The sequence below is a fragment of the Cuculus canorus genome, chromosome 5 (genome assembly GCF_017976375.1).
Source record: "Cuculus canorus isolate bCucCan1 chromosome 5, bCucCan1.pri, whole genome shotgun sequence".
Classification (NCBI taxonomy): domain Eukaryota; kingdom Metazoa; phylum Chordata; class Aves; order Cuculiformes; family Cuculidae; genus Cuculus; species Cuculus canorus.
The window spans coordinates 40,944,299-40,966,497 of record NC_071405.1 but is presented as its reverse complement, the minus strand read 5'-3'; the positions used below and the strand labels follow the sequence as shown (position 1 = coordinate 40,966,497).

Genomic DNA, 22,199 nt, shown 5'->3' with positions numbered 1-22,199 from the left:
AAAATCTAATAAGTTAAGAATGTTTTCAGGTACTGTGTTTATTCCTGATAATCCTCAAAGACTCGGTTTTACGGACCTATCTTGCTGTTTCCTACAGTAGTTTCTTCCTTCCCTGCTTTGTGCCTGACACATGCAACATGACTGAAAACACAGACCACACGTGACACTGACTTGGCCAAGGTGGTGCCAAAAGCTTCAGGAGAAAGACATACATGTTTTGGGGTTGTTTTTATTTTTTAAATAACTTCCAGTAATCAAAATTTTAGGGGTCACAGCAGCTGAAAAGTAGCATCAAAAAATAAAATCAGAAAAGCTGCTGCTGGATTCGGTGCTAGAGGAATTTAGGCTAAGTTACTGCTTAAACCTTCCCCAAGAACTCCCAACAGACTACACCACGTCGTGATTTTTAACCTCCAGAAGCCCTAGATCTCTGAGATGGATCCAAAACTTCTGTGAAAACATGAAGACAAGAGTTACAACACTTACTAACATCTTAATCTCTTTTCTATATGCACACTTGTACTAAAGTAACCTCTTAAGACCAGGGTGCAAAAGTGCAGCGAAAAAGTGAAATAGTGAAAAACTTCTGAGCGTATCTCTAAAAGGAACTACTTTAGTAAACATTCATAAGCAACACTGAAATAACTAAAAGCTAGAGCACATACTTCAAGCTGAATGGCACAGCAAGACTGGTGCATGCCTTACTCTGCAGTTTAGGCTCTTCTTCATAAGGATTTGTAAGGTATCTTAAAGTGTATCTTAAAGATTGTCTTAATATTTAAGGAAAACTAAGGAGTGGATTTAGCCAGCTCCATAACTGCAGAGCTCAGTGCACATATGAAGCTCTGTGAAATGGAGAAGTATGAGCCACTAGCCCCACCATTAGCACTGGTGAGAGGACAGGAAAAGACAGGACAGTGCCTAAGTTCACATCACAGAACTGTGACTTCAGCCAGGTGGCTTAACACTGTCATTTAAATCAGGGTTGTCTTTCATGAGGTCAGCAGATTTTCCTTGGAACTAACACTTGGAGAGGTTGTAGAATTAGAAGAATGAAGCACACAAAACAAAGCCTCCAAACTCAGAATAATTTTATTTCTGTATATTTGGTACATTGAGAGCTTCTCTGGGGCTCCTGCGGTGTGCACTCATTGCAATCCCTGGTTATTAATTCATGTTAGAGTCCTGCAGGACAGGTGCTACTTTCAAGATCTAAGCATGGCAGGGAGGCAGTTGGTTGTTTGGGCAGAAATGCTGGGGGCTGTTGAGAATTTCTTTTGTTTAATGAGTAATGTCCCTCCTCACCCCCTCCAGAGCTGAAAAGTCAAGGAAGAAAAGCAAACACTGAGTAAGGTTACTCTTTTCCAATTCACCCCTGCGTTTTCTAATTACTCATTAACTTTCACATGTATCAGCCAAACAATAAGAGAGACAGAAACTGGGTTGTTTCGTCCCACCAAGAAGCAAATGGTAGATTTGGAAGAACCAAAATTGCTCAGGAGAGATGTCTCGTTCCATGGAAAACAGCAGCATCACCCAACCCTAGCTGAAAACTCAGTGACGGATCTTTACTATCACCAAACTTTTATCTAGAAATCCCTGTTCTGTAAAGTAGTCAGATACAACACAGAAAATATAACCCTAAAAAAATAAAGTATTGATGACCATCCATTCTAAAAACTTCAGAGCCAAAGTTCTGCCATGTTTGCTTGAGAAGCTGGATTACAAAAAAAACACAATCCAAACAAAAAAACACACACCACAAAACACCAGTTAGCTATAATTTCAAGCACCTGGCCTATGGAAGTCTTCTTGTCTGTTTGTAATGCAACCCAACATCCAAAGTAAGACCTCAGAAGCAGGTTTAAGGGAGACTATGACAATGTACAGACTTTGACATTCAATAAATTTTGACTTCAGCAGCTCTCCGGATTAAAATTTTGCCCTAGGCAGTATGTTAGGCTCTAGTGACAGCTATGGGGGAGCTCCATGAGCAGTCCCACAGGTAAGAAGCCAGGTAGCAGAGGAGAAAAGCAGTACAGTGATGAGCTCCTGACATCAGTGAACAAGAGTAGGTGCTGCTCCTCTTTCACAAGTGCACTAAGCTGGTATAGGGTCAGCACCCACCTGAGACAGATGTCGGCATCGCTACTGTCCAACAGCGCTGGGGTCACTGCAACTACAATCAAGCAAAGTCACAGCAGGTGCTAGAGGATTTCTCCCCATAAAAGGGCTTTCTTTCTATTAGCAGTGAACGATGAACAAAACCAAGACCACAAAGCACAAACCCCACTGTTGTGACCCCTAGAATGATGCATAGTCTACAAAAGACAAACTAAAATTGACAGAGCAACAGACCTTTCACTCCCCTTAATTCAATTCCTTTAAGTCAGTGCACTGTCACTACCCTAGCAATGAGACTGTAACACTGAAGTTTTTCAGCTTGATGGTAAAATCATGTAGTGTCTATCCATCTCCAATAATAGCAATACTGAGACAATGAACTCTATTGAGGCATCTAATAAGGCAGATAGTCATTTGCATAGTACATTTTCTGTGACTCTGTAATACATGTCAAAGACTTGATTCAGACCATTCTCCTTTCCCACAGACATTTTTAAAAAAAGGATTCTTTTACTAGAAAAAGAAACAATGACCCCTCCCATAATAGGAGAAAGCAAAAGATAGGATTTTCCTGCCTATGATGGGCGCACACTTTTGTCTGAGTACTTTTATTTGGCTGGGATTGCCTTTTGTTTTTGTTTTTTTTTTTTTTAAACTGTGTGTTTTCGATCCTCATTGTGGATTGAACATTCAGAAGCATATTCTTGATTTTGTTCTAACAGGCTTCTGAGGAGGAAGCACTTTGTGATCCCCACCCATCAGCACATGCAAATTTTATCTCAAATTCCCATGCCACAGTCTTTTCCTTCGTCTCTCCACATAATCCTCTCCTGCGTGACTCACTGAATTATTATTTCCGGGCCACACCACAGTTTTGTAGATACACTTGCCTTCTTATGAGTCCTGAATTTTGTGATGAGCTCTGCAATGTAGTACTTGGGTAAATTTGACAAATCACTTCATCACCAACAGACTGTAACAGCCTTGAAGACAATGTACACACACAGTTGTATGCTGTGCCTCAAAGTTCAGTTCAAATAACATCCCCAAGTACTGCCATATAGAAGCAGGAATGATTAAGTTCTTCTGCTTTCTTCTCTTTTGGTAAATAATCCTGGACTTTGTCAGTGTTTATTTAGCACAAGGAAGCACATATATTATTCCTGGAGGTAAGTAAGCTATCTCTACCTAACCAGGAAAGGCACACACTCGAAATAACGCTTCAGTATACTAACCCAGCTCCTCTCTGCTCTGTCCTCTGTCCTGTCCTCTGTCCCTCAGTGTAGTCACAGGCAAGCTCCGGGACATTTTGCCAAATCCTCCATCCCATTTCCTCTGCCAGAGCCCACAAAAGGACCAGTGGGAGGGAACAGATATCCATAACTCATCACCCCAATCCCCAGTCTGTGACATGAACATTAATTAGTCTTCAGCTGCAAACACAAGCTCTCTGCAGCCACCTCTGGCCAGGGCACAGAGAAGAAAGCCCCTGATCTACCAGGAAGCACTAGGATGCTCCCCTGCCGCATCCCACATAACTAGCAGTGACACAGACTCTTGAGATGGGTCAGATGTGAGAGCGACTATGCAGGAAATCGAGCCGCAGTACTGCTCTTAGGTTAACACTGGGCAACTCATGTCCAGCTCCTGTGAAAACAGAACTAGATGGCATTTTCAGCAAGTCAGAGAAGGTCAGCAGAAAGGAGAACAAGCTGCCTCACAGCAGCCCCAGTGAGGAACAGTGTTGCACTCTTTGTCCAAGTTTCTGATTTTATCAGATCTCGCCACAGTGTTAACATTGTTTATGGCCCTATTTTGTGTCTGTGAATCACCCACTCCCAGAGACTCTTTTTCCACCCCAGTTTATAAATAGCACCACATACGGAGCAGAGTTCGTGAAGCAAAGGAGACTTGCCGAAATAAAATAATGTATATGGAGCTGATAAAAAACCTTCAAAAGCCTTTCTCATTTATTTATAGTGCTGGCTAGACAGGCAGATTCCACATTCTGTACACACTGTAGGTCACTATCTCCATTGCTCATTCACAAACAATTCTGCTAATAAAAAAAAAATATCCCTCCGGTTACAACCAAACTTATTTCCCAGCACTGTTTCTTGGTATATGCCTTTTGAAAATAGAGATTTTAAAATAAGCAATATCATGTATTTTTCCTATTTGTAGGCAACATATGCCTAGATCATGATACTATGACATTATTTAGATATCTGGAAACATTCAAATTTTGCAACCAATCCCTTGAAGCCCTATCAGTGCAAACTAAGTCATTTTCTACCATGCCATAGCAGACTGTGACTTACATTTCCATAGATTGTATTTCCATAGGAACCCATCAAGGGTTTTTTAATTCCTTCTTTTTGCCAGGAACCATCTGTTTGCAGTGGGAAGTTCACAGCGCTATCATCCAGATAAAGCAGACAAAGAGACATGTGACTAAAAGCTCAGGAGAACAATTTCTTGGAGCTAAACACACGGTACACTTTGTTGAGCCAACACATACCCAGCTGTAGCCCCTGGGACCCAAACAAGCAAAGCCCGGGTATTAGAGAAAGCCAAAATCCCCATCAGATGGTCTGGATGGAAAGCAAGCTACCAGGCTCCTACTTTGCAAGGAAAACCTTTGGCGCCGGTGCTGAACTCCAAGCAACTCATCCCATCTTTCCATCTCCACATTCATCTCGTCTTCGCAACATGTCAACTTGACACCAGAGAAGGATGTGGACCAGATACCCGCCAGCTGAGCAAGGAACTGGTGAGATCATAAACATCCATGTCAAACTTGCAAATATACACCACTACAATGTCCCCACCAGTTCCCTAGCCATTTTACCAGGCAGGCACATCAACACAAGTGACACTGCGGCTGGCAGAAACCCATGATTTTTCCACCGGTCAGATGTGGGTACACGAAATGCCTATGAAAAGACTCCCTGCCCAGACTGATTTAACAGAAACAGAAGAGCCACTGAAATAACACTAGCATATTCTATTGATAAAATTCCTTCTATGAGCCTAAGGTGAAAGCACCCAAGTACTTCTCTATTCAATTCACCAATTTTTTTTCCCTGCAATTAATCATTAATTAAGTCATAGAAGTTAGAACCTGTTATATCAAGACCCCTCTTTAAACACAAAGGACAAGTAAAACAATGCACTCAAATGCATGTTTGGGGAAAAGTTAAAGGTATTAATATTGTCATTCTGTTTTGTTATTTTGTAGGCTCGACAAAAATCAACTGTTTAGAATCTTAATAAGGGAAAAATACAAGTGCCTGGAAAATTATCACAGTAAACCTGGACATAATTTAAGCCAAGCATGTCTTTTTTTTTTTATTATTATCCTACTGCTTATCTCAACACACAGTTCCTTTTCCTTTAGCTTCTTTCAAACACTACATGACACTAAATAAATAAAACTAAATACCAAAATAAATTATTTCACACTAAAGGCTCACTTCTTCTCTCCTGTGTACACGCACAAATATGTACATTTGTGTGTACACACAGTCACATACACACGCACTTGAACTGGCTAATGGTACTAAAAGTATCCCTTTATCTTATAGTTATATAAAAGGTGACTAGTATTAAATGTCTGCTTCTGGCAGAAAGAGAAAACAAGAGTAGGGATCCTCTTGCAACTGGATAGCAGCCCTGAAATGCAGAAAGCCAGAGCTGTGTGTCATCAGTTCACTGTGTAGCTTCAGACCCTCATGCTTTGTCTTCCACACTCCAACAGAAGCTTTTCCGTGGGGGCATCAATACATTGATCTTCACTATTACTCTGAAATACCGACCAGAGGACAAACAGAAATCATATTTAACCTACCACAATCTCTTTCCATAAAAAGAACGTTTGTAATCACATCTTTAGTAACGTCTCTACACAGATGGAACCAGGGGATCACGACATGATAACAACAATGGGGATCTCCCACGCAAGTTCTCACACACACAAAGGGGGAACAACTCAGAATCAGGGAGGAAAAAGAAATTTAATTAGAGCTGACTGAAAAGTTAGGCATATGGTTCACAGGAATTATTGCTTTTCAATTAAAACAGCCTCCTACTCCTCCAAGGCAAACTAAATAAATACAAATTAAAGAAAATCATTCTATGATGTGTATGCAAAAAGCTAAGGCAAGCATAACAAAATTTTTGCGTCAGCTGCACCATATACCATATGCAATTACAATCCAAGTTCTGCAACAAACAATATTTTGCCACTGTACTACACAGGCGTTTATTCCTCCCCATCATCACTGTACCTACCAATCTGCTTGCCCCTCCATTACTAAAACCCATTCCACCCACATACCCAAAATTTGACTTGAGGTGTGGGCAGAAAAGGAAAGGGGGAGAAAGAAGGGTGTAAAGAACAGGACTGAATTTTAGAAACAGACTTTTTAAAAGAGAAATTATACTCACATTGATAAAAAATGCTAAAATATGACAACAGTCATGTTTCTAAAATAGTATATAGCATGGAAAAGATGTATAAAAGATGGGGCCATCAGGGAAGGATTGGCAGTTAAAAGGATTGACAAATTGCAATAAGAGGATACAGAGAAGACTTAAGAAAACTGAATACATTTGACTTAGAAATGAGTAGATCATTATGAAAAAGACTGTCCACACCTGCATTAAGAAAACACAAAGATTTTACAGAAGAGGTGAGCTTTCACCTACTTTAAATTGTGACAGGATTATTTGGCCCAGAGAAGGGAGAATTTAGGGAGAGAAGGTTGCAACACTGGATTGCGGCACAGCTCTGCTGGGGAAGCAACTCTCAGGTACACTCATAGATGTCACCAAAGCATGGCTACAGTGACTGCTAAAGCTGGGGACACCCACGCACTCTTTGCTTCCAAAACCACAGAGCTCAGTTGGGGATGAACGCCTGCGGCAACACAAGAGGGAGAAGTAGGAAGAGCAGTTTTGTATGAAAGGGAGGAAGGCTACAACGCTCTAAAAGTCAAAGCCAAGCAGTTACATGAGAAGTCTGAAAGGCAATAGCATATGGTGTAACATAACATTGTCCAGGGTTTCCTAACAGAAGGCCCCTTTTCATCTGCTCGTAAGTCACTCCAGGTGCTTTAGTTTGGAGGAAAAATTTTAAGACTATGTGCCAGCATCTGACTAAATATATTTATTTAATTACGAAAAATTGCAGCCCAAATGCTTCAAAACATTGAGAAAATGAGAATGAGGGAAAACGTGTTGCTATGCCATGACTAAACACGCCAGTGACCTTCTTTCTTTCTTACAATCTGGCAAGAAATGGACTTGACCGCTTCAGTCCTCCCTTCACTAAGGTAACCTTTGCTGTCACTGAGAAAAAACCTACACACACCAGAAATACTTGGGATATCAAAATATAAAACCCTAACTGACTTGTGCCTAGCAGAACCTTTGCAGAACAGGAGCAGAGGAGAATATATGCAGCATAAAGCAGCATTGCAAAACATATCCAGGCAAGTCGAAGCTTCTCCAACAGCTCCCTCCAATGTGGAGGCTAGCACCAAGCAAAAGCAACTACACATGGTGAAGTGGAGAAAGGTATGTGCTCTGCGCCCTGCCTCCATCCTTTGGAAAGGGGCAGGGTAAAGTCCAATGGGCAGCTTTAACTCCAACACTTCCTAGCTTACCAGAGAGATTCTGCAGCCATATAATTGTTCCCTAAATACAGACTGTGCATTTGCATGTGTGCATACTTAAAAATAACGCACATTCAGGCATTTCAGAGCACAGACTGCCTCTATATGCATTTTCACAAGCAAGGTAACCCCACTCTCCGCTAGGGAGCTTTCAGCAATACCTTGAAATATATGTATTAGCAAACAGCAATAGCTATTACATTCACCCCTCAATACCAGTAACTTGTAGAGACCGGAGACTTGGGTACTGCATAGTGCAGCAGATGAATCAGACAGGCTCACTCCTTCTTAAGCTCTTGGGTGATCATGGTTTTGACCATCAGCAGACACTGATTATCATCATCTCATTGTAAGCAGCATACCGCTGGTAACCTCACATAGCAAGAGCCTACAAAGTTCAATGCTAGCCATCTAGAAATGTTTTATATCACTTTAAGCAGTATTAAAATTACAGGGGATAGTGTCACATTATCACAGCTGAGGGCTGCGGGTGAATTTTACCTTTCTCTCATTTCAGGAAGGGATGCCTCATCCCAAGAGGATCTAATTAAAAAGAAGGAGGTAGATTGTCCAGGGTTTTTTTTCAGAGACAAATACAGTTCAACTCTGTGTAATAAACTGTTTCAACAGTTGATATACGCTGTTAATTTACATAGGCTGCAGCAGTCTTGCTCCTCTTGTACACTCTGTGTTTACTCATCATCCTCCCCCAACAACCTACTTCTTTTTCTTTAGAAACTTGTCTTCACTATTGGTTTATAGCGATGGACATGATGAAAGAGTGCTTACATCCCAAACTCAATTAACCTCTCATCCGCTTGCTCTTCCATGTCCTCCCTTAGCTGCATCCACGCACGGTTCTTGTTTAGCTCCCTTCACTGCATTAAAGCAAGGATAGAAACACCTCAAATTAGATTCCTCCAAACACCACCCAATCCATACAAACCACAGACTGTCCACAATTGCAACCACTGCACTACGGGATATCCAGAAACAAACTGTGGGTTTTCTTCCTCCGCAAAAAGAAGCTTTTCCTGCGCAATCAAAGGCAACTACCAGGTTTGTTTCAGTTATGTACAATACACACAGTTTGGAGCTTGAACAGCCTGCTGGTAGCCATGTACAATGCAGACATTTTACTGGCATACAGATTTTTGCATCATTCCAGTATAACGAATGTTATCCACTGTTATAACACTGTGCCATTCCTTTATAGGGTTGAAAGTACAGTTTGCTCCCTGGCATGTCAATCCCTCTCACTGCCCTCATTAGCTCAGAGTAGCTGTTTCACAATTTGTACTTGCTCCATGACATGCCGAATATCCAGGACGAAATTCGCTGTCCTGCTAAATGCCTGCCAAGGTTTTGTACTGCCTCTGTAACACTCCTACTCCCTTTTCCCGAGCACTTGAGTAGCTCACCACAGACTGCTCTCTGTCTAGAGGTGAATGTCTATCTCACAGCTCAAGAAACGCTTTCCCCATCTGTGCCTGATGTAAGAAACGCCTTTCCCATCTATGAACCCACCAAGAATTAACCAATTCACTTAGAGAAGAAAGGGACAAGACCCCACAACCCAGCTTTTGTCTGATTTGTAACCCATTCATGACCCAAAAGGAATACTGTATTCACAAAATACAGGAAGTTGTGCAAGGGAAGCTTTTTTCCCCTCCAGCTCTCATTTTTGACACAGTTAGTGAGCCAAAGTGAATCGTGGTGGAGACAGATGTGGTGGGGCAGTATGCTGACTTCCCACATGCACTGGTGACTGAGAAAGATTTCTTTTTTGAAGTCACTGCCAGAGGTCCTAACCCCATCAAGATTCCTTAATATTATCCATGTACAAACACACAACATCCCATGGCATTTACAACCTCCAGGTCACAAAACACAGCCAGTGCAACATGGGGTAGGAAGCGCAAAGAGAAGATATAAGGGGCAGCAGGTACTGCAAGTCCTAAAATTTCTCAGTCATTACCTTAATCTTCAGAACTCTAGCAAGATTTCAGAAATGCTACAGAATCCCTGGAAGACGCAGCAGCAAGCTTCTGACTTCACGAGAGCACAGAGTAACAGGCCTTTGCTCAAAACTGAAGCTTGGCAGCATCTTATCTCCTATCCTTTCTACACATTTCTACAGGAGGCAGCAAAATGTTCAGCTGATCAGTTTTTACTGCAAATCTCAGATTAACATAGCTGAAATGAATTCTGATGCAATCAGAAGACGTTAGTGACAAATATCACATGTAGCAATGACTCAATAAAAGTCTGCATGTAAGATATCTGTTTTCTTTTCCATCTACCCTTTCTTTTAAAAAAAAAATAAATCATTCCAAGGAGAACAGGAGCAACTAGAGTAGCAGGAATAGGAGCGCAGGGGACTCCTATCTACAGCAGCTAATCCTTGACAGAGTTGGGCATTGTAACTTAGTATTATTGTTACATTTAAGAGGAGCTGGAAAATAAATAAGAAGTAGCAACTGTGTCAGTTGTGAACAGCCTTAAACTCAGGTATAGGAAGAATTGCTGTACACACTGCTTACAAGCCAAACCATCAATACACTGCACAGAATTGCTTAAGTGTATAAGCATAACCTATGGGGCACAGTAAAGGTTATCAGAAACTATTCTGTCTGGTAACAGCGCAGCAAGCGGGCAGTGGGTTTGCTAGGATGCTCTATGAATCACCCAGAACTGATGCTGGAGAAACAGCAGACCCTTCCTGCAAGTCACAATACAAACAGTGCAAGTGAATGGAAAGGAGAAACATTTGTGGGGGGTTTTTTTGTAGGCTACTTAAACTTTCAGAAATTTAGAAAATAACTATTTTATTTGTACCTCTTAGATGAAGTCCTAACCAACTGCACCACAGAGAGAACTACGCTCCATTACCAGGAGATCACTGAGGTGGAAAAGGGAAAAGTATGTTCCGCAGTAAATAATTAGCAGCTCCTTCCTTCTGCTCACTCCTCTGGCAGCGTTACGCTTCTCACACTGAACCAGGAAACAGTTGAGCAGACATTGAAAAGTATGAAGACTGAGTCAGAAGACAATAGTTCAATACCAGTTAAACCCCATATGGGACATCCGTCTTGTAGTACGGAGAAATGAGCCCTGCTGAAGGCTGTTCCAAATACTGCATCCACCTGCAAATATTTGCTGCTGGCTAGAGCTCCACACACACACACTCACTAGTAGTGTTAGTGCTTTGTGAAATACTGAAGAGAAGAAGGTTTACTTCATACAGAGTACAGTAAACTAATCATACACTTCAATCATCAAAAGCTCTTCCGATGGCTAGATGGGAGGGTTGTTTTACTTTAACAAAAAGATTCAGGGTCTATGATTATAAAGTTGTTTAAAGATACAGCTGATTTTTTCCAAGCATTTTAAGCTTTCTATTTCATGAACATAGCTAATTATCAGCTTCTTTAATGTGGATCTTTTACTATGAGTGTGTAGCAGAGATCAAGAACTACAATGTCACAGAGGAATCAGGCATACACTCACAATAACAGCACAGAAGCAATTACACTTTCATTACATAGCCTCAAATCCACATAAAAATACCTTGTGTTAAGACATTTATATTTTAGATCAACGACCTTTCAGCCATAATAAAAAAATCACTACAGTTGGAGAAAGACAGCAAGAAGATAAAAATGCACTCACATGGTGCTGGAGGACATCAGCCATTAGAGTCTTATCTTAACAGCTAAACACTTTATTGACAACATTTCATCTGCAACTGTTAGGCTGGAAAAGATGTCTGTTTCCAAATGAAGTCAATACATAAAAGAAATATATATATTTTTTATTGCTTCTGGCCAGCTTTTTTTATTTGTAAGTATCTCCTAGAAATTAACATTTCCAAATACAAGTCATTGAGAAGCTACAGACAAAGGAAATATTTCTTTCCTTTAACAGGAACAAATCAGAGTGGTGTTAGGAGTTGTTATATACGTACAATTACCTGCATTGTTACAGAGATTAATGGACAAAGGGCCATCAGATCTAATTCCAGATCTCACAGCCTTGCCCTTTTCCATAAATATGCCTTAAAATTGGATTTCAGTTAACACATGCACAATACCAATATCTACCAATGTTTTCCATGTAATTAGAGGTTGCTTCAATTATTTTAACATGGATGTGGCAATACATTAAATTTATCATTGACCACTAAAGTGAACACGTTCAACTTAGTAGCACCAATAAAGAGTGTATTTTCAGTCGGTTGTAAGAAGAGTCTTGAAACTCATACAAGGTTCATTAGTAAAAATATCTGGCTGGTCTATTAACTGTCTTAAAAAAATGCAAAACAAATTTTCACAAAAACCTTCCCTGTTTTTCCTTCCATGTCAAAAATATTTCCAGAAATAAGATTTTGAACAGCAGAGATACTGAAAAATGAAACAAAGTATTTTCATTCTGCAGATGCTAATGCTGCCCCTTTATCTCACATGCGGGTTGGTCAGTCTCCTTGCTTCAGCTGTCAGATACATCTATTGGAAACTCTGAGTGTAAAATACTAGGCCCCTGTCTGTGGCATCCACAGTGTGCCAGCTAAAGAGGCCAGATCCTGACCTCAGAGCTGGGCTGTTTATTTCTCCTCAGTGCCCACCTGCACGGAACCAGACCCTAGAGGTGAATTCCCCTCAAAGAATTATGCAAACTGAACCAAAGATAATGAACTTCCCCAAAGAAAGAGCTGCTTTTCTTTTTTTTATTCTTTTTCTTTTGCAGTTCTGTTGGAGACAGACATTTGCAAAGACTGTGGGAAGGGAACTGAGGGTACACTTCTTGCATTTCTCCTTAAATTAAAAAAAAAAAAGTATAAATCCATAGAAGGTGAACTAAAAGACCTCAGTTAACCAGGCACAACCTCTTTTGCAAGTAACAGTACAACAGAACAAGTACATTTTTATTGGTATTGAACTCCCAGCCCAGTGGTGGAAGGAGCGGCTGGTGCAGCAAAGGGACAAAAAGAACAGTAGAATTTAGAAAGCGCAATTCATGTAGCAGGAGAGCCATGTGCTGCCAATCCCCCAAATCTAAATTTAGTTATAAATGGGTGATTATAAAATGTGCGGCCTCATGAAGACATTAGAATTCCCAAATCTGCTTTCACTGGAGAAGAATAATTAAAGAAAACAAGATTTGATGACCTAAAAGGACCTTACCAATTTAGCATCACTCATATTAATTCCTCCTTGGTTTAAGGCATTTGTAAGTACATAAAGTTCCAGAAGAATCAGGGAAAACACTGAGTGTGACCACAAAAAAAAGAAAGACCTAAACTCTCTTATTAATACAATATAATTTTGTGTATGTGCATTTGATGCTAGCCGCAGGCACCCACTTTTTCCCTTCACGTTGGTTTTCATAACAAGCCACATATTAGTGTTTTAGAAGTACAGTGAAACCATTGTCTGCCTACTATTGTAATAAAATAGCTGGCAAGGCTGAGTCAATCTCTTCTGATGGTTCCACACTGCTGCTTTCTGATGCAGTGAAACTACTAACATGCCTTTCTTTCACCTATATCCCAGACGGCAATGGTGGAAGCCCTTCTCAGCCTACATCTTGGTCTCAGAGAGAGGTCATTTGCCCTAAATCCCTGCCAGCACAGAAAACTGGTCCCCTTTCCAATCACGGCTATTCTTCCAGTTTCAGGTGTGGCTAATGGTGTTCAAGGCCAGGTTGGATGGGACCTTGGGCAGCCTGCTTTAGTGGGATGTCCCTGCCCATGGTAGGGGGGGTGGAACCAAACGATCTTTAAGGTTCCTTCCAACCCTAACTATTCTATGATACTATGATAATGGTGGAGGCATCTTCTGTTTTCAGCTGGACACTATTTACCACTCTAACATATCCTTTCCACTTCAAAATGCATAGGCCACCTTGCACAAAGACAAGCAGCAGAGCAAGCTTACATATAAAGACAGTGATGTGATCCTCTTACTATGAATTCAGACAGTAACTAACAAGGTGAGGTGATATAACCCTGAGGTGATACAGGCTGCAGCCAGATGAAGCCAACTAAACAAATTCTTGCCATTTTCCCCTTTGCCTTTCCATATCATGACATCTTTAGCAAAATTAAGTTCAGACTTTTCAAGGGAATACCTTGGGAATCAGTTGGCTGAGCTACTTTGGACATGAGGAAACCCTGGGGAGGACAGGCTGCAAGAAGAGGCAACCTCCATTTATCTGCAGGGACTGTTGACATTGCAAGCACATCAAGCACTAGAGGGAGGCAGCAGGAAGCTTTTGTAGTCTGCAATATCACAGATGGTCTCATGCTTTACTGCCTACGTAGGCTGGCCTACTCACCTGCTTCACCTTTCACTGGCCATAGCCTGCTGCCCCATCCTTTGCAGCATTCTCCTGTCTCACAAAGCAATATAGTGCTCCCAAGCCAAACCTCTGGCTGGGCATCCACCTGCCCCTCACATGAGTCTCTCTATTTCCAAGGACAGAGACTGTAGAAATTGTAATTTGAAAATGAGGACTAAAAAGCAGATATATAGAAATAGACTTGCTAGCAGTGACTTGTTCATGCGTGTATATAAGAAAGCAAACAACGAACCTTATTAAGATGCTCTAACTTAACAGAATCCAAGTGCACAGGAAGAAATAATGAGAGAAAGCTCGGTATAAGCTCCACCATGACAGGGAATGCAGAAACAAAAGTCGCCAGCCACTCCTGTGAGAAAACACCTTCCAGAGACACTTCCCACAGCAGAGACAAACCATCACCAGAGCAAGACACATAACATCGTAAACTTGGCTATGAGTTTTCACAGAGGTATGTAGAGTCCCCTATCTTATCACCCACCTACCCATGAATGATTCATCTTGAGATATCCTACAAAAAAAAAAAAAAAATCCTATTCACCTAGTGAAACCAAAGGCTTTTTAAATATGTATTTAAACCAATCAGAACATGCCAAGCTACAATGCCCTGGTGACCATGGACAGGGTGGGCCTCTACAAAGCTGGTTTGCAGAAACGGGCCCTATTAAAGGAGCACTCCCGTTCAGGCCTGGTTAAACCCAAATTCTCACAAGCTGGCAGACAATAAAAACTATTAAAATATTGCCAAAAGGAAGTAAGGAATTAATCTGAGAATGCCCCTAATCAGAGCCAGCTGTGTTTTAGATACAAACAATAAAATCCTAATGGGGAAAAGCTCCCAGGCACTTAAGTCCCTTCTCTTACCTGGGCTGTGACGGGACAGAGAGCTTCAGCACCTTTGGGCCAGAAGAAACTCACGCAGAGCCAAGATCATACGTCACCCTCACTCTTTTTTAAGCACCCACAGCCTCCAACACAGATACACCAGATACACAGACTGCATCTGCTTACCAGGCTACAATTTACAATAAAGCCCAACGTTCAAGTCTTTACTTGATGATTTTGTCTCAGAATCAGAAATTTTTTACCATCAATGAAGGAAATATAGACGAAATTCACACAAATTATTCCTTATACTCAATCCCTTGCCCGTATGGCTCACAGTAAACAAGAAAACAGTGCTATGGTATGTAGATGGCATTCTCCTGCACACCACAAAACCAAACCAATCAACCAAAAAAACCATGAAGCCTTTCCAATAAGTAAAACATCGAACCCAACACTTGAAAAACACCTCACACTCTAAAGAACATTAGATGCACTACACAACAAAAACATTGCATGCATTAGAAACTTACCAACGATATACTAGGTATTTCTTTTACTCCTTTAGTTTGGCCAAAACTGTACAAAACAATGAGAAAAGTCAGGAGCATTCCAAACAAATGGGAGGTACAAGAAGAATAGGAAAAGTAAACCAAGAACAAGTAGATGTGCAGCATTGGAGAGAAAGGCATTTCTAGACATTGGGTAGGAGAGCTTAAAGGTAATCCTTCCAGTGGATCCTTCTCCTTCCCAAAGTAGGAATCTGGTCAAAACAGGCCTTAGCCCTCTTCCCTACAAGAGCTAGCAGGGTTTGGAGCACCACATAGACAAGATCTGATACCACAGCAGATGCCAACATCATTCCTTCCTCCATTTGCAGCTGCAGGCGCCATTTCCTCTATTTTGAGACACAGCTAAAAGCGATTTACTTTTCTCCCATTACATTTCTACAGGTGGAGAAAGAGGCATTCATATGTGGCCCTAAGCATCTTAGATAAATCACAGAGAGAAGACTGACATTTAGACTGTATGGTTTCTAATACCAAGGGATTCTTCCAATTTCCCGGTGATGGCAGGAAAATAACCTTGACGAAGTTCAGTGACATGCCAAATAATAACATTTACAAAAAGATATGGACATTACTCTATGTTGCCCTCCTTTTCCACTGAATACCCATAAACAGCAAAGACGACTAAACAAGGCCACAAGTTTATTGATCCAGCTCTGGTCAGATCACATATACATGGCTATTCTTTCCTGGATTACAGAAATACCTTTCCAATCTACTCTTGGATTTTCTCCTGGAATCTTGGATTAGTAGTCCCAGGAGGCCTGTTTCTGTACAGATACATTTGGGAACAGCTGGAAAGCACTTAGAGAAAAGTCTTGGTGCAGCCTTCCCAAGCAGTGCATACGTTTTGTTATTCTCTTCCTGCACATGCCTGATCACTCTTTCCCCCCTACACATTGCTTTCTAACGTTTCATATTAGCATATGCTCACCTACACTGAGTCGTCTTTTTCCCCCACAGCTGAAGTCCTCCCCTGCACAGTCATCTCCTGCCGAAGCTGATCTCCTACTGGTGGCTCCATTTAAGGTAACGTTCTCTTTCACTCTCCCCTTCCTACATGGCCCCCTGCTAGAGAAAATTTAACTAGCTCCTCCTACAATTCCAGTGATCTTTCATGATGTTCAAGGTACTATTTACACACAAATTTTGGAGTCTAGCTAAAAGCAGCCTCATCAGGCTAGCAACCAGATGTGCAGGAAACTGACTGTTTTAATAGCTTTTGTCTCCTTTGCTCATGCTGGGAATCTTCTTTCAAGCAAGCAAGCAAAAACCCCAAATAAATGACATTAGACAGGCTTCATACCTACAAACATCAAATTCCCAGTTCCCAGCTACTCTAACATCATTGAAATACTCAGTCTCTGATACACTGCAATTCAAGTAGGAAGAAGGAAATACATAGATTAAAATTATATGGATTATGACCTACACAATAAACAACTAAAGATCTTAAAACAGTAGCAATTTCTCTCTCTCATATTTAGAAACTCCAACCAAAAAAATTTACATGCCATAAAAATCCTCAACAAAGACTTGCATGTAGCTCACATCATTGAGGAAGTACTAATAATAGTGTGGCTGTTTGCACAGGCAACATTTCCACTGTAGGCCTGAATACTGATCTCAAACATGCAGAAGACGATATTTTGTTGTGTGTTGCTGGCTGGAGACTAAAATCAAAGTACTGGAAACCATCCGAGTGTGCTGCAATGTGCAGTCAGCCTATGCAGCTACAGAAGCGCTATGCACATCCATGCCACATTGAAAACAAAGCATCTATTGAGTACTGCAGAAGGTGTTTGTGTTGCATGTTCTTGCAAACAACGTGACATTAACCTGTATTGTAGTTTTAAGCAAAAATGAAAGCCTGAGCATTTCATCATCCACTGTCAGTCACCACAAAAAAATTACTTGTCCTGACAGATAAGTATATTTCTGAGCTCATCTGACACAAGCTAACTCAGTTCACAGCCATAGCTTCCCCTTCTGGCCTACACTGCATGGTCGAGGCCGGCGCAGGTCTCCAGATCGCTGATGCCCATGGCTGCATTTCTAATGATGGTCATTAAAGTTTTTACCCTAGAAATATACTTATAGTACCAGGAAGGGAGCCTCACATTTCTCAAGCTTTATTTTTTTAAAAGCTCTAAATAAGCCATATCTTACAAAGTATTTGCAAAATATTTCTGTTAAGCGGTACTCACTTTTAACTTTTTTTTTCTTGTACGTGCTGAAGGTTAGCCAGAATAATTACACAAAATAAAATCTGGAGTACCATATAAGCCAATAATCAAAAAGGATAATTAACAATGACCAATATATAGCCCACATTTCAAATATGATGGTGCTTCATTTAAACTCCTCAGTTGGAAATTCAGATCAGTAATTAAGTCATAATCCTATGTAATTGACTAGCGCGGTTCTGTACATGGAATAAGCTGTAAGAACAAGCTATTAGATCTACATAAAAGGCATTTATAACTCTAAGCACCAAAACACACACAAACACTGTAGCTTAAAAGTCTATTGCTCTCGAGTAGGAGATGTTATGCTGTCATATAACTAATATAATTATTTTCAAATCACTAGCTCCCATAAAAACATGCAGCAAGGTTTGTTTTTAACGACTCAAACTTTGCCCACTATGTTGTAATTCATTAAAAATAAGGAAGATGCTTATCATTGACTCAAAGATGCCACTGAAAGATCATATGCCTATCACACCACTCAAGAGCTGCCATGACGCAACCATTTCACAGCTTGGGATGCTTCTCAGCCTTTGCGTGTGTTCAGGCTGACAATGCTGTCTGTGTGAGGAGTGCTATCCCCTTACCAACCCTACAGTCATCTGAAAAGCAACACGGAGGCCAGATCCAGCCAAAAGCTGTTTCCACCCAACTCAATGCCTTTCTTCTCGTGGGCTGTCAGGGAGACTGTAGGCATAGGGCTACAATTCTTACTGGCAAGGCACAAAGTCCAGCTCATGCCACATGCCTAAAGGTCGTGCCAGCTGCTGTCATCTTCTTATACCAGCTAAATACCTCAACAGGTAGTCCCAGGCCACATCCCTGTAGCTGTACACATGTCACATCACAAATGACATCTGCCAATTCTGACATCTGCCTTAACCTGTGCAAGGAACCCACCACGGAGAGGAAAACTGTTCTTTATCACAGACTATCCTGAGTTTTAGAAGACAAGACCACGTGAACATCACTTGGAACAGGCAACAACATTATTGTGCTTAGAGCAAGCATTCCCTCCCAGCAAGACTTTATTCTGCATCCTTATTGCTGACATTAATGAGTTACATAAACATAACACTTTTCTCACGCACTGCCATGAGTGGCAACACTGAAATTTAGCAATTCCAAATGAGTGGATGATATGCAGAATCACACCATCAGTGAGGACTCAGTTTACATCCTATTCCCCTAGCAAGAAAGCTCCCAAGGTGCCTTTCCCTCCACCTCACCCTGTAGATCAAACAAGTGTTCCTATGTTCAAAACTCTGCAAGGTCCTGGCCAGCACCGGTTAATATCTCTGGTAAATGGAGTCTTCCTGGCACTGGCCTTCACATCCACATGTACAGCTAAAGCCACAACTGAAACTGTCAAAAATTATAGTCTTCCAGATTTTCAGGCCATGACAGCGTGAGCTGGAGAGCTCACACCTAAAATTATGAGCCACACCAAAACCTGCAGATCTGACCTGTGTCTGGTAGCACGCTGATGGGAGCTCTGATACTATCAGGGGATGGTGGGACCTACTTAAGGGTCCAAGAGGGAGTCGGTGGGATACACAGCAGGACCCCAAGATCATGAATACATAAATGTAACTACAAGTAATTGAAAAGAAGGTCCAAATTTTTTCATTATCATGCTAGATGCTAATTAAAACCCAGACTTCGAGGACAAGTAGATCATTACGTCACAAGATTTCATACCCTTCTTGCAAAGAAAAACTACAAACAGAGATCATAGTTGGCAGATCCTCACACAAAGGCTCCTCTGCTACGAGGAGGAGAAGTCAGCACAAGCCACATGCCCACAGAAGGCTCCTCTTGCCTGGGTGAGCCTGCGAGGCTACACACCCAAGGACAATCCAAGCCTGACCTGAGCTTTTCCAAAATGCTGGAGCACTTTGAGTCTCAAGTCAGTCTTAGCCCTTATGCAGAAGAGATTTCTCAAGCTAGGCTTGGTACAACAGCAGAGATGGAACAACACAATGGCACAAGATACCCCAAAATGAACGAGACACTAAAGGAGGAAGCAAAGATTTACAATAGCTGTTGGCTGCGATCACAAGCTGGCGTCAACATAAAGTAAGGAAAAAACAGTTAAAAACCTAAAGCAGTGGTACAGTTCTGTTCTGTAGTTGTGGGTGCCGGGCTGAAACAGGCCAGGCAGAGCTGTCGAGCTCCTTAGTCCACACCAGCGCTCCCCGAGCACCTCGGTCCACACCAACACGCGGTTCGAGATCCTGCAGCAGAGACCGTAGAGGCAGAGCGGCCGAGCAGCCACATCTGGAAGCAAGAGTTCAGCAAGACCCAAAACCACTGGAGCTCACAGCAGCCACAAACCGTTCCTATGGGAACGCTGGGAAGCGACGAGCCGCGAGAAGCGCGGGGGAAAGCCCGTGCCAGCCCGCCAGGCGAGCGATCCCGACTCACAGCCCCGCAAGGAGCTCTAGGAGGAACCGGGGTGCGGAGCCGGGCGCGAGGCGGACCCCGGGCGGCTCCCCCCGCACCCGAACACCGCGGCGCCGATTAACCGCGGCGAGGCGAGGCGGGCACAGCCCCGCGGCGCCGCACGGAGCCCGGGGGAGGCCGAGGCGAGCCCCTGGGCGCGGGGCAGGTGCGGCGCACTCACCTGGCCCAGCAGCAGCAGCAGCAGCAGCGGCAGCGGCGGCGGCAGGCAGGGCGGCCGCCCCATGGTGCCGCACAGCGCTCAGCCCGACGCCGCCTCCCCGGGAGACATGGCCGGGCCGCGCACCCCGCACCCTCCGCCGCTCCCCCTAGCGCTGCCGGCCTGGAAAGGCTGGAGCCGCCGCGGGGAAAGCCCTGCGCGGGGTGGAGCGAGGCACACACGGGATTCGATGGCTCGGCCCCCGCCTTCGCCCTCCCCTCCGCCTGGCATCTCCCCCGCCCGGCCGGCGAGGAAGCGGCTACCTCTGAAACCCTTTGCCGGGAAAAGCGACGGTGGCTTTGCTGCTTATTGCACCATTCGCCACCTCCAGGCGGCCCCCCAAAAGTCCCGTCCCTCTCCAGGCGCTGCTTTGGACGTTTTCACCCGTGTCGTCAAGAACATGACATAGGACAAGGGCAACGGGTATAAACTGGAGGGGGCAGATTTAGACTAGACATAAGGAGGAATTTCTTCCCCATGAGAGTGGTGAGGCACTGGCACAGTTTGCCCAGGAAAGCTGTGGCTGCCCCATCCCTGGAGGTGTTCAAGGCCAGGTTGGATGGGGCCTTGGGCAGTCTGGTCTTGGTGAGAGGTGTCCGTGCCCGTGGCGGGAGGGGGGGGGAGGGAGGGTGGAATTAGATGATCTATAAGGTCCTTTCCAACCCTAACTATTCTATGATTCTATGATCATCCAATGCAATCGCTTTTATACCTTAACTTGCTTCCCGGGCTTAATGCTCTGTTTCGTGTTTCATTCATCTCGTGTATGGGAAAACAAGAGACAGGGTCGGTTTACACAGCAGATCTTTAATTACAGCAGCCCATTTTCTCAAAAGTTTGGAGCTCACCTGTTCGTAATTTCTGTGTCTTTCCCGACCCCTCAAAACACATGCATAGTGTTACGGAAGCAACTATTTCTACAGGTGTTCATGGGAAGCCTCACAAGAATAAGGGTGTATGCATACCTTACTGCTTGGGAGACTGAGACTTGCAGAAAAATGGTGTGGAGGCATCTCTTCATATCAATAAGATTTGTAGGAAATAGATAATTTGTTCAGAAAAGTACTTGAACATTGTTAGGGTGCATCCAAATAAGTAAACACTATACAAAACCAAAATAATAATAATAATAAAACCACCTTTTCTACACTTCCCATTCAGTGCAAAGCATTTGAGAACTGGTTTCCAGGTGAAGATTCCTCCTGGTAAACCACACATCTGCCAAAAGTCTCCCTGGCTGCAGTGAAATTGTTATGCTGAGAGAATTTCTGCAGTTCAAACACTGCCATTTGGAAATTATGGCTCTGACTTAAAAGCAATTCCTTGTTGCAGATCCCGTGGCTGGGCGGTGCCCTGGTGGGTTTGAGTTGCCAGACTGCAGCTTCTGGCCAGGCTGGGTTTCACTTGAGCCTAAAACACAACCAACCACTTTCCTGGTGGCAGATCAGGGCTACCCTGCACAGCTGCACTTGAGCAATCATACTTGGTCATCCTTGGCTCCAACAGCATGTTGCACGCCTTAATTGCACGCCTTTCCAGTTACTACAACCTAGTAACTAATCCTGTTGCCCCTGAAATGCCATGGGAATCTCTCCACTTATTGAAGCAGCAATGATAGCCAGCCCTGAGGGGGGAAATTAAAAAAAAAAATAATGCACTGAGACAGCAAAATGTGGGATATTGACCTATTCAAATTTATAAGTATCTTCAAGGGGATGTTGCCATCCCCAGA

The 22,199-nt window shown here is 42.7% G+C and overlaps 1 protein-coding gene across 1 annotated transcript in view; it reads right to left on the bottom strand.

The window, feature by feature from the left end:
- The window catches only part of PTPRJ (protein tyrosine phosphatase receptor type J), a 74,101-nt gene extending 53,460 nt beyond the window's left edge, over window positions 1-20,641 (bottom strand). Inside the window, exon 1 of the mRNA XM_054068356.1 lies at window positions 20,432-20,641. Within this exon, the coding sequence (XP_053924331.1) occupies window positions 20,432-20,494 (63 nt within the window). The 5' untranslated portion in view covers window positions 20,495-20,641. The remainder of the gene's footprint in view (window positions 1-20,431) is intronic.
- Window positions 20,642-22,199: the final 1,558 nt, after the last annotated feature.